The sequence below is a fragment of the Nerophis ophidion genome, linkage group LG10 (assembly GCF_033978795.1).
Source record: "Nerophis ophidion isolate RoL-2023_Sa linkage group LG10, RoL_Noph_v1.0, whole genome shotgun sequence".
Taxonomy (NCBI): Eukaryota; Metazoa; Chordata; class Actinopteri; order Syngnathiformes; family Syngnathidae; genus Nerophis; species Nerophis ophidion.
Window position 1 is genome coordinate 5256762 of NC_084620.1, and position 13618 is coordinate 5270379.

A 13618-nucleotide genomic window follows, 5' to 3' on the forward strand; every position below is an offset into this window, starting at 1 on the left:
GTGTTCATGCGAGTTTTATAAGCGTGTTATTATGGGATGTGGCAGTAGGCTGGTTGCCACGTATGTGTCCTAAGCCCCGCCCACAACTTTTGGACTCAACTTTTATCATATTTGCAACAAGTTTTAAACTTTAAAATGAACTTTTATCGCCAACATTATCCATAATAAATGTTTATCACAGATATTATTTTTAATGTAATTTTTAATGCGTCTTGATCACGCCCCCTTAATAATCTCCTTTTAATTGTGATTGTAACACACAAAAAAATACAAATTGACCCAAGTGTTTGACTATTAGGGGATCATTTTATTTTTTTGTATACTTTTTTTTTTTTTTCCAAAAGTTAGTAGTCCGAGTTGGGACGTCCCACAACGGCAAAAGCCACGACGCGCTCCCTGATACGCTGCTGGCTCCTCCAGTGGGGTTGAAGCGAGCAAAGAAACGTCCATCCATCCATCCACGACTGCAGAAAGCAGCAGACACAGCGAGACGCTCACTCCCAGTCCCCACTGAGTCAGACCATGACTGCGAAGAACCGACAGAAGAGCGCCGCTGGCGAGAAGGCCGCCGCCGCCGCGTCAGCCGCCGCCGCCGCCGCGCCGGTCCAGGATGAGAAGAAACCGTCTAAGAGCAACGGAGTGAGCGGCCCCACGGGAGCCCCGGGCCACGCACGCACCGGGAAGAGCTGGCTGGGCAGCCTGGTGTCCGCGCTCTTCTACGCGGCCATGCTCGGCGCCGCCGGCCTGGCTGCCTTCCACTTGCAGAAGGTGGTGGAGGAGATCCGCCAAACGAGCGCAAAACACGCGGAGAGCGCGCAGGCCAGCGCGGACATGAGCCGCAAAATGGACAACGTCGCCCGACAGGTTAGTAAGCGGTGACGTCATTCTGTAACTTTTACTCATGCCTTTCATTCATTGTAGTGTAGTTGCAGGATTTGGTGTACTTTTTGCATGGGAGGTAGGGGGTTGGTCCCATATATGCAGATTATGACGTAACCTCCAGTGGCCTAGTGCAGCGGTTCTCAACCTTTTTTCAGTGATGTACCCCCTCTGAACATTTTTTTAATTAAAGTACCCCCTAAGCATTTTTGGTTGAAAAAAAGAGATCAAGAAGTAAAATATAGCACTATGTCATCAGTTTCTGATTCATTAAATTGTATAAGTGCAAAATATTGCTCATTTGTAGTGGTCTTTCTTGAACTATTTGGGGAAAAAAAGATATAAAAATAACTAAAAACTTGTTGAAAAATAAATAAGTGATTCAATTATAAATAGAGATTTCTACACATAGAAGTAATCATCAACTTAAAGTGCCCTCTTTGGGGATTGTAATAGAGATCCATCTGGATTCATCAACTTAATTCTAAACATTTCTTCCCAAAAAAAAAAAATCTTTAACATCAATATTTATGGAACATGTCCACAAAATACTGCGATGAGGTGGCGACTTGTCCAGGGTGTACCCCGCCTTCCGCCCGATTGTAGCTGAGATAGGCGCCAGCGCCCCCCGCGACCCCGAAAGGGAATAAGCGGTAGAAAATGGATGGATGGATGGATGGATGTCCACAAAATAATCTAGCTGTCAACACTGAATATTGCATTGTTGTATTTCTTTTCACAGTTTATGAACTTACATTCATATTTTGTTGAAGTATTATTCAATAAATATATTTATAAAGGATTTTTGAATTGTTGCTATTTTTGGAATATTTTTTAAAAATCTCACGTACCCCTTGGCATACCTTCAAGTACCCCCAGGGGTACGCGTACCCCCATTTGAGAACCAGTGGCCTAGTGCAGTGGTTCTCAACCTTTTTTCAGTGATGTACCCCCTCTGAACATTTTTTTAATTAAAGTACCCCCTAAGCATTTTTGGTTGAAAAAAAGAGATAAAGAAGTAAAATACAGAACTATGTCATCAGTTTCTGATTCATTCAATTGTATAACAGTGCAAAATATTGCTCATTTGTAGTGGTCTTTCTTGAACTATTTGGGGGAAAAAAGATATAAAAACTTGTTGAAAAATAAACACGTGATTCAATTATAAATAAAGATTTCTACACATAGAAGTAATCATCAACTTAAAGTGCCCTCTTTGGGGATTGTAATAGAGATCCATCTGGATTCATGAACTTAATTCTAAACATTCCTTCACAAAAAAAAAAAATCTTCAACATCAATATTTATAGAACATGTCCACAAAAAATCTGTCAACACTGAATATTGCATTGTTGCATTTCTTTTCACAGTTTATGAACTTACATTCATATTTTGTTGAAGTATATTTCAATAAGCATATTTATAAGGGATTTTTGATTTGTGGCTATTTATATATATTTTTTTTTTTAATCTCACGTACCCCTTGATCTACCTTCAAGTACCCCTATTTGAGAACCACTGGCCTAGTGCAGTGTTTTTCAACCACTAGTGTGCAGTGAAATACAGTCTGGTGTGCCGTGGGAGATTATCTAATTTCACCTATTTGGGTAATGAAAGTTTGCAAATTACGTGTTGTTGAGTGTCTGTCTAAAGATCGACAGAGTAACCGTGTAATACTCTTCCATATCAGTAGGTGGCAGCAGGTAGCTAATTGTTTTGTAGATGTCGGAAACAGAGGGAGGCAGTGTGCAGGTAAAAAGGTCTCTAATGCTTAAACCAAAAATAAACAAAAGGTGATGTGCCCCTAATAAAAAGGTGTTGAAGCTATGCAGAACGGAACTAAAACTGAACTGGCTACAAAGTGAACAAAAACAGAATGCTGGACGACAGCAAAAACTTACTGAGGAGCAGAGACGGCATCCACAAAGTACATCCGAACATGACATGATAATCAACAATGTCCCCACAAAGAAGGATTAAAAAACTATTGAAATATTCTTGATTGCTAAAACAAAGTATATGTGGGAAATATCGCTAAAAGGAAGACATGAATCTGCTACAGGAAAATACCAAAAAAAAGAGAAAAAGCCACCAAAATAGGAGCACAAGACAAGAACCAAAACACTACACACAGGAAAACAGCAAAAAAGTCCAAATAAAACAGGGTGTGGTATGACAGGTGGTGACAGTACACCTACTTTGAGACAAGAGCTATAGTCATGCATGCTTGGTTATGATTAAAAGTCATATCCAAATATTGCGACTTTTTACTGTCAACTGAGTTTCGTTTTTTAGTGATTTCTGCTGGTGGTGTGTCTCTGTATTTTTTCAAAGCAAAAAATGTGCCATGGCTCAAAAAAGATTGAAAAACACTGGCCTAGTGGTTAGAGCAGTGGTTCTTAACCTTGTTGGAGGTACCGAACCCCACCAGTTTCAAGTGTGCATTCACAGAACCCTTTAGTGAAAAAAAAAAAAAAAATGTTTTGTTATTTTTTTTTTAAATTCAAGCAAAGTTATATGTTTTCGGTAACACTTTAGTATGGAAAACATATTCTAAGTAACAAAGACTCAAGTTGGAGTTTTTTGGACACTAGGGGAACATATTCCAAGAAACAAAGACTTAATTTAGAGTTATTTGGTTAGGGTTAAAGCAGTGGTTCTTAACCTTGTTGAAGGTACCGAACCCCACCAGGTTTATATGCGCCTTCACCGAACCCTTCTTTAGTGAAAAATGAAACTTTTTTTTTTTCAAATTCAAGACAAAGTTACGTTTTGTTTTTTTTACTAGTAACATCACCTTGTTCAAAGAACAACACAAACCGTGCATGAACTCACAACAAATTACACACCTGCAAATCTGATGGAAAATTAGAGGGATCATTGTTTGGGGGTATCCATAATACGCCGATAGGGAGAAGTTTTTATTTACACAATGAGTTGAGTGTGTCTTGAACTCAGGGGCGGAAGCTCCGCCCAACCCCTGAGGCCGGCTCACCGAACCCCTAGGGTTCGATCGAACCCAGGTTAAGAACCACTGGGTTTGAGGGTTAGGGTGATAATAAGGCCATGCCGAATAAGGCATTAATAAGTACTTAATAATGACTAGTTAAGAGCCAATATGTTACTAATTTGGAGGGGGTCCGGTCCGATCCGGTGGCCATGTACTGCTCGCCTGTGTATCGGCTGGGGACATCTCTGCGCTGCTGATCCGCCTCCGCTTGGGATGGTTTCCTGCTGGCTCCGCTGTGAACGGGACTCTCGCTGCTGTGTTGGATCCGCTTTGGACTGGACTCTCGCGACTGTGTTGGATCCATTATGGATTGAACTTTCACAGTATCATGTTAGACCCGCTCGACATCCATTGCTTTCCTCCTCTCTAAGGTTCTCATAGTCATTATTGTCACCGACGTCCCACTGGGTCATTATTGTCACCGATGTCCCACTGGGTGTGAGTTTTGCTTGCCCTTATGTGGGCCTACCGAGGATGTCGTGGTGGTTTGTGCAGCCCTTTGAGACACTAGTGATTTAGGGCTATATAAGTAAACATTGATTGATTGATAATTTGCATGTTAATCGTCAGGACCCAGGATGGACCGCTCGCCTGTATCGGTTGGGGACATCTCTACGCTGCTGATCCGCTTGAGATGGTTTCCTGTGGACGGGACTCTCGCTGCTGTCTTGGAGCCACTATGGATTGAACTTTCACAGTATCATGTTAGACCCGCTCGACATCCATTGCTTTCGGTCCCCTAGAGGGGGGGGGTAGCCCACATCTGAGGTCCTCTCCAAGGTTTCTCATAGTCAGCATTGTCACTGGCGTCCCACTGGATGTGAATTCTCCCTGCCCACTGGGTGTGAGTTTTCCTTGCCCTTTTGTGGGTTCTTTCAAGGATGTTGTAGTCGTAATGATTTGTGCAGTCCTTTGAGACATTTGTGATTTGGGGCTATATAAATAAACATTGATTGATTGATTGAATAAGCAACTAATTAATGGTGAATATGTTCCCCATACTTAAGTGTTACCATGTTTTTTTACTGGTGCACAAAATGAACCGTGCATGAACATCACCTTGTTCAAAGAACAAAACCAACACAGTGCATAAACTTAAAACAAATTACACACCTGCAAATCAGTGTGACTTCTGCTGTTGCCGTATCCGTAATACGCCGATAGGGAGAAGTATTTATTTACTCGAGGGGTCGGGTGTGTCGAACCCCTGAGCCCGACTCACCGAACCCCTAGGGTTCGATCGAACTCAGGTTAAGAACCACTGGGTTAGAGTGTCCGCTCGAGATCTGTAGGACGTGAGTTCAAGCCCCAGCCGAGTCATACCAAAGACTATAAAAATGGGACCTATTACCTCCCTGTTTGGCACTCAGCATCAAGGGTCGGAATTGGATGTTAAATCACCAAAAATGATGGCCACCACTGCTGCTCACTGCTCCCCTCACCTCCCAGGGGGTGAATAAGGGGATGGGTCAAATGAAGAGGACAAATTTTACCACACCTAGTGTGTGTGTGACAATCATTGGTACTTTAACTTTTAACTTCTCATACTAAAAGTAATTTAAAGGAAAACAGGGGTGAATAAATAAACTCAACAATCAGAAATTATTTATCGAGCTTGAATCTTATTTTGGATATTCGTAATTTTAAGGGAAAAAAATAAAATTTGTCGGGATGAGTGTGGTGTGGAAGATTGCCGACCTGGACGGTCATTCTATTTCCAATTCTGAATACGCAAATCAAAAAACAAAGATTTGTATTATATATGGCAGTTTGGAAAACAAACAAAAAAGTTTGATTTTCATTAAAATATTGCCCTAAAATTCGATTTTGTGCTGTTTTTATTTTTCCACATAAACACAAAATTGCTGCTGCTCACTGCTCCCCTCACCTCCCGGGGGAATCAAGGCTGATGGGTCAAATGCAGATAATAATTTCGCCACACCTCATGTGTAGGGTGTGACAATCATGTACATCCCAAATGCAAAAGTGTGTTTGTCTGTGTGGTGAAAAATTGAACCGGAAGCAATATTTTAGTATTTTAGCTGTCCAACTTTCTTTTTAGAAATGAAAATAGAAAAAACGGCCCAATTTGTGTTTTTCAGTTGGACAACTATTTAATGAGACTTTTTTTTGAAAAAGACAGTAAGACTCCTGCTGAACAAAGATGTTAGCATTATGCTAAAAACATGTTAAACGCCAAGGAAAAGCTAAAATACTGCTTCCGGTTCAATTTGTCATCACACAGATAAACACACCACACAGATAAACGCGTATTTTTGCATTTTGGATGAACATATATTCGATGTTTGTATTTATCTGGAAAAAATAGAAATCCATATAAGAAAAACAGCACAAAATCCAATTTTCTGGCAATATTTTAATGAAAATAAACCATTTTTTGTTTGTTTTAAAATCTGCCATATATAAGAAAAATCGAAAAACTGCCCCTTATTTTTTTCGTTGATTTGCATTTCAGAATTGGAAATAGAATGAACGAAAGACACACGGACCCTGGACCCTCTGGTCGGCTTTACCAGGGCTCTGACTCACATATGGAGACAAAATCCCACAGGCATACACCCAAAAACATTCTTTTACTTCCGTTTTGCACACGGTTCTCTAACTGGGTGGATCTTAAAATAAAAAAAAATCTGCTATATTACAAGGGAAATTTAGTCAATTTCTGAGAAAAAAAACAACAACTCAAGTTCTATAATTTTATGAGTAAAAATGTCATAACTTCACAATAATAAAACTCTGTCAATATTAGAAGAATTGTTTTGTATTAGAAGATAGAAACAAGTTAAATTATTACAGGAATAAAGTCGACAGTTAATGGGTAAAAACTTTAATTTTAGAAGATTTAGACCATTGGTCCCCAAACTACGGTCCGCGGGCCAGATACGGCCCACCAGCGTCCAAAATCCGGCCCGCGGGATGACCAGAGTAAAAAAAAATAGTTTTTAATTTATTCTTTTTAATTATTATTATCTGTCCTTTCAAATAATAATAATAAAAATAATAATAATAAGGCAGGTTGGAGTGCCATCTCCGGGTTGGGGAGGAGACCCTGCCCCAAGTGGAGGAGTTCAAGTACCTAGGAGTCTTGTTCACGAGTGGGGAAGAGTGGATCGTGAGATCGACAGGCGGATCGGTGCGGCGTCTTCAGTAATGCGGACGTTGTATCGATCCGTTGTGGTGAAGAAGGAGCTGAGCCGGAAGGCAAAGCTCTCAATTTACCGGTCGATCTACGTTCCCATCCTCACCTATGGTCATGAGCTTTGGGTCATGACCGAAAGGATAAGATCACGGGTACAAGCGGCCGAAATGAGTTTCCTCCGCCGGGTGGCGGGGCTCTCCCTTAGAGATAGGGTGAGAAGCTCTGCCATCCGGGAGGGACTCAAAGTAAAGCTGCTGCTCCTCCACATCGAGAGGAGCCAGATGAGGTGGTTCGTGCATCTGGTCAGGATGCCACCCGAACGCCTCCCTAGGGATGTGTTTAGGGCACGTCCAGCTGGTAGGAGGCCACGGGGAAGACCCAGGACACGTTGGGAAGACTATGTCTCCCGGCTGGCCTGGGAACGCCTCGGGATCCCCCGGGAAGAGCTAGACGAAGTGGCTGGAGATAGGGAAGTCTGGGCTTCCCTGCTTAGGCTGCTGCCCCCGCGACCCGACCTCGGATAAGCGGAAGATGATGGATGGATGGATGGAATAATAATAAGACATTTTATTTAGTATAGGGTTTTTATGAATACTCAGACGCTAAAGCCTGTAAAGGCCTTGTGGTTAGAGTGTCCGCCCTGAGAGTTGTGAGTTCAAACCCCGGCCGAGTCATACCAAAGACTATAAAAAAAATGGGACCCATTACGTCCCTGCTTGGCACTCAGCATCAAGGGTTGGAATTGGGGGTTAAATCACCATAAATGATTCTTGGGCGCGGCACGGCTGCTGCCCACTGCTCCCCTCACTTACCAGGGGGTGATCAAGGGGATGGGTCAAATGCAGAGGACACATTTCACTACATCTAGTGTGTGTGTGTGTGTGACAATCATTGGTACTTTAACTTAACTTTAAAATTAAAATATAATTTGTAGCCCATCCATGAATCCATTTTCAACCGCTTGTTACTCTCAGGGTCTCCTAGCCTATTAGCCATGTAAAAATGCATTTTCCTATTGATAACATGACGTCATCACGCTCGCATCACAGTCAACTAGTTAAATAATAATTAATTAAACTGGCGAAATTGTTGGGGAAAACGTAAAATAGATTCCGAGTGTAGAGTTTTTAACATCAGTGGACATATTCATTGTTTTTGTTCAGTGTGAGGAGAAGACAGTTTGCCTAATCTGCAAAGAGACAGATTATACAGGACTGTCTCAGAAAATTTGAATATTGTGATGAAGTCCTTTATTTTGCGTAATGCAACTAAAAACATGAAAATGTCATACATTCTGGATTCATTACACATCAACTGAAATATTGCAAGCCTTTTATTGTTTTAATATTGCTGATTATGGCATACAGCTTAAGAAAACTCAAAAATCCTATCAAAAAGTTTGAATATTTCATCAGACCAAGTAAAAAAAAAAAAAGATTTATAACAGCAAAACAAAATCAAACATTTGAAAATGTCAATTAATGCACTTGTCCACAGTGCCAAAACCAGCAGTAACTGGTGTACTGACCATGGCATTACTGTCCTCCATTGGCCTGCCAACTCCCCTGACCTGAACCTCATAGAGAAGTTGTGGGTTATTGTGAAGAAAAAGCTGAAAGAATCCAGGCCCAATAATGCAAATGAGCTAAAGGCTGCTTTTGAAGCATCCTGGGCATCCATAACACCTCAGCAATGCCACAGGCCGATGACTCCATGCCACGCCGTATTGATGCAGTAATCCCTGCAAAAAGGATTCCCAACCAAGTACTGAGTGCATTAATTGACATTTTCAAATGTTTGATTTTGTTTGCTGTTATAAATCTTTTTTTTTTTTTACTTGGTCTGGAGGAAATATTCACATTTTTTGAGTTTTCTTAAGCTGTATGCCATAATCAGCTATATTAAAATAAAAGGCTTGCAATATTTCAGCTGATGTGTAATGAATCCAGAATGTATGACATTTTCATGTTTTTAGTTGCATTACAGAAAATAAAAGGACTTCATCACAATATTAAAATTTTCTGAGACAGTCCTGTACATCGATGGTGGTTGGGGGGGGAAAAAAAAGGTACCACTGTTATTTTTAGGGTAAAATTCTGGCCATTGAGCTGCCAGTTTAACGTTTGATCGCCTCACTTGTGTTTATTTTTTTACGGTGTTATCAAAATAGCCGCCCACAAGCATCCGGTTTGTTTTGACAGGTGGAGTCTCTGAGGGGCGCTGTGGACGGTTTGGAGACGTCACTGGGTGTCACCCGGGTGGAGCTGGAGGGCGCCCTCAGCCGCATGAAGAAGGGTGAGGAGGAGACCAGAAGGGTGGAGGATACCCTCCAGAAGCTCCAGAGCGACCTCCTCCGGGATCTCTCTGAAGGCATCAGCGAGGTGAAGGAGGCCCGCGAGCGCGACTTCTCCTCTCTGGAGACGACGGTGGAGCAGCGCCTGGATGACGTGAGTCGCTCGATGCGAGCCAGCGTGGCCGAGTTTACGGCGGCTCAGGGCGAGGCGCAGAGCCAGCTGGCCGACCTCAAAGCCCGCCTCGGCGGCATCGAGGACCCCGCCCTCGTCAAGCAGGAGCTGTCCGCCATCGTTAACGCGGTGGCCGAGATCAGGGCTGCCAAGCAGGACGCCGACACCTCCACCCTCTCCATCCAGGAGCAGATCAGCTCCGTCAGGGCGGAGCTCCAGACCCGCAACCAGGAGGTGGCTTCGCTGTCACAGGAGGTGGAGTCAGTGAGGTCGGTGATGCAGGACACGGTCGGAAGTCTCAAGATGGGCGTGTCTGCGGCCCAGTCGGAAGTCCAAGCCCTGAAGGACCAAACGGTCACGCTGGAGGGCAGCTTGGCGCGAGCGCTGGACGGCGTGGGCGACGTCGAGAAGAAGCTGAGCGAGGTGTCGGCTCAAACGCAGAAGAGATGGGACGACATGGAAGCCCGACTGAAGGCGTCGGAAGAGAGCGGGGATTCCGTCTCCTCCAAGTTGGAGTCCATACTGTCGAAGCACGACAGCGGGGTGGAGCTGGGCGGGGACAAGGAGCTGGAGGCCCTGAGGAGCAGCCTGGAGAACCTCCAGTCCAACATGGACGCCATGGGGGAGGCTCAGGACACGTTGATGTCCACCGACTCCATCATGGGGCGGCGGGTGGAGGACCTGGAGAGGAAGCTGGCCGCCTCCGAGGGGGAGGAGGAGCACGCCGCCACGCTGGAAGAGCTTGGACAGGCCATCACCTCCATGCAGAAAGCCTTGCAGGAGGTCACACAGACTGTGGCGGCTTTATCCCAACCCCAGGAAGATCAATAAACTTGTATTTTTTATTCAAGTCGTGCGAACTTGCCTTTGCACAGGAAGAAAGAATGGACTCTGATGATCTGTGAATCCAAACTCATTCTGCACTGTTTTAGTCTCATTTTCTACTTCCTGCTCAGGTTTGAAGGTCAAAAGCAATACGCTCCACTCGAGCACTCCGCCGTTTACTCCTTTTTGGGTTTTCTTTTTTTTACAATAAAAAAAAAACTTTTTGACTTTTATATGCGATGTCATTCATGTCAAAAAGCACATTGGATATGAACACCTTGGTTTATAACACAAACCACAATAGGGTTGTCACGATACCAGTATTGATGTCATGCGTTCAACACCATTTTTTATGCATTTGATACTACGATAAAAAGCGAATGTACTTTTATATTCACTATCTTAATGAAAAGAGTATGAAAATGTCAAGTGTTAAATATCACTGTGCTTCAACATGTTTTTTCACAGAATTGAAATTGGAGTATGAGCTGCCAAGAGGTAAACTATACATTCAAAAATCAAAAACAATGTGCTTATAATATGCTCATAAATAACATCAGTCAACTATTTTACATTCTAAAAAAAAACAACTTGATAACAATACTGTTGTCAATGTTTTTTTTACTATAGTGTGATGTCACTTGTAATGAAATGGGCTAATAAAAAGGCTAAAACAAGTATTTTTTTTTTATCTTTGAGTTGTTATTCATTATTATTGTCAACATTTCAGTCTTTTTGGCCTGTTTTTACATTTTATTTCTACAAAGTGCCATAAAAAAGAGCTGTGTTCAACAAAAGGTCTGCAGGCCACACTTTGCCTTCTTGGTGAAATAAGTAAAGCGGTGTTGTTCAAAGTGTTGCCAAACGACAGGAGAGTGTTTCTAAGATGTGTTTTCTTAACACTTATGGAAGAGATAAAGGTTAAATCAATCAATCAATCAATCAATGTTTACTTATATAGCCCTAAATCACTAGTGTCTCAAAGGGCTGCACAAACCACTACGACATCCTCAGTAGGCCCACATAAGGGCAAGGAAAACTCACACCCAGTGGGACGTCGGTGACAATGATGACTATGAGAACATGATACTGTGATACTGATGATACTGATGACTATGAGAACATATGAGAACATGATACTGTGAAAGATCAATCCATAATGGATCCAACACAGTCGCGAGAGTCCAGTCCAAAGCGGATCCAACACAGCAGCGAGAGTCCCGTTCACAGCGGAGCCAACAGGAAACCATCCCAAGCGGAGGCTGATCAGCAGCGCAGAGATGTCCCCAGCCGATACACAGGCGAGCAGTACATGGCCACCGGATCGGACCGGACTCCCTCCACAAAGGAGAGTGGGACATAGAAGAGAAAGAAAAGAAACGGCAGATCAACTGGTCTAAAAAGGGAGTCTATTTAAAGGCTAGAGTATACAAATGAGTTTTAAGGTGAGACTTAAATGCTTCTACTGAGGTAGCATCTCGAACTGTTACCGGGAGGGCATTCCAGAGTACTGGAGCCCGAAATGAAAAAGCTCTATAGCCCGCAGACTTTTTTTGGGCTTTGGGGATCACTAATAAGCCGGAGTCCTTTGAACGCAGATTTCTTGCCGGGACATATGGTACAATACAATCGGCAAGATAGGATGGAGCTAGACCGTGTAGTATTTTATACTATATTTTATATATATTTTTATATATATTTTAAAGGCCTACTGAAACCCACTACTACCGACCACGCAGTCTGATAGTTTATATATCAATGATGAAATATTAACATTGCAACACATGCCAATACGGCCTTTTTAGTTTACTAAATTGCAATTTTAAATTTCCCACAGAGTTTCTTGTTGAAAACGTCGCGGAATGATGACGCGTGCGCGTGACGTCACAGACTGTCAGGAAATATTAGCGCAGCACTATTTGCGGCTAAAAGTCGTCTCTTTTCATCACGCAATTAAATAGTATTCTGGACATCTGTGTTGCTGAATCTTTTGCAATTTGTTCAATTAATAATGGAGAAGTCAAAGTAGAAAGATGGAGGTGGGAAGCTTTAGCCTTTAGCCACACAAACACACGGTGATTCCTTGTTTAAAATTCCCAGAGGTGAAGCTTTACTATGGATCAGAGCGGTCAAGCGAACATGGTTCCCGACCACTTGTCAACCGGCAGGTTTCGGTGAGAAAATTGTGTTAAAAAGTCGCCTCTTACCGGAGATCTGTGGAGTTTGCGCCGTCCTTGTGTCTGCCGTGACTTCCCTCAGAGACTGGCCTCAAGACACCCGTGGACACACCCCTCCAACTATCAGGTACTATAAAATCTCACTAAAACACTAGCAACACAATAGAAAGATAAAGTTAAAAGTACCAATGATTGTCACACCCACACTAGGTGTGGCGAAATTATTCTCTGCATTTGACCCATCACCCTTGAGTGAATCACCCCCTGGGAGGTGAGGGGAGCAGTGGGCAGCAGCGCCGCGCCCGAGAATCATTTATGGTGATTTAACCCCCAATTCCAACCCTTAATGCTGAGTGCCAAGCAGGGAGGTAATGGGTCCCATTTTTGTAGTCTTTGGTATGACTCAGCCGGGATTTGAACTCACGACCTACCGATCTCAGGGCGGACACTCTACCCACTAGGCCACTGAGTAGGTTATCATCATAAGGGATTTCCCAGAATTATGCTAGTAAATGTGTCTAAAAAAACTCATCTGTATACTCTAGCCTTTAAATAGACCTCCTTTTTAGACCAGTTGATCTGCCGCTTCTTTTCTTTCTCCTATGTCCCCCCCTCCCTTGTGGAGGGGGTCCGGTCCGATGACCATGGATGAAGTACTGGCTGTCCAGAGTCGAGACCCAGGATGGACCGCTCGTCGGGACCCAGGATGGACCGCTCACCTGTATCGGTTGGGGACATCTCCACGCTGCTGATCCGCTTGAGATGGTTTCCTGTGGATGGGACTCTCGCTGCTGTCTTGGAGCCACTATGGATTGAACTTTCACAGTATCATGTTAGACCCGCTCGACATCCATTGCTTTCGGTCCCCTAGAGGGGGGGGTTGCCCACATCTGAGGTCCTCTCCAAGGTTTCTCATAGTCAGCATTGTCACTGGCATCCCACTGGATGTGAATTCTCCCTGCCCACTTGGTGTGAGTTTTCCTTGCCCTTTTGTGGGTTCTTTCGAGGATGTTGTAGTCGTAATGATTTGTGCAGTCCTTTGAGACATTTGTGATTTGGGGCTATATAAATAAACATTGATTGATTGATTGATTGATTGAAA

The 13618-nt window shown here is 43.2% G+C and overlaps 1 protein-coding gene across 1 annotated transcript; it reads left to right on the forward strand.

The window, feature by feature from the left end:
* Window positions 1-399: 399 nt before the first annotated feature.
* Window positions 400-11019, forward strand: ckap4 (cytoskeleton associated protein 4). The gene is made up of 2 exons (XM_061912148.1): window positions 400-864; window positions 9251-11019. The coding sequence occupies exons 1-2, from the start codon at window positions 523-525 to the stop codon at window positions 10343-10345; spliced, it is 1437 nt and encodes a 478-aa protein (XP_061768132.1). The 5' UTR covers window positions 400-522; the 3' UTR covers window positions 10346-11019.
* The last annotated feature ends 2599 nt before the right edge of the window (window positions 11020-13618 follow it).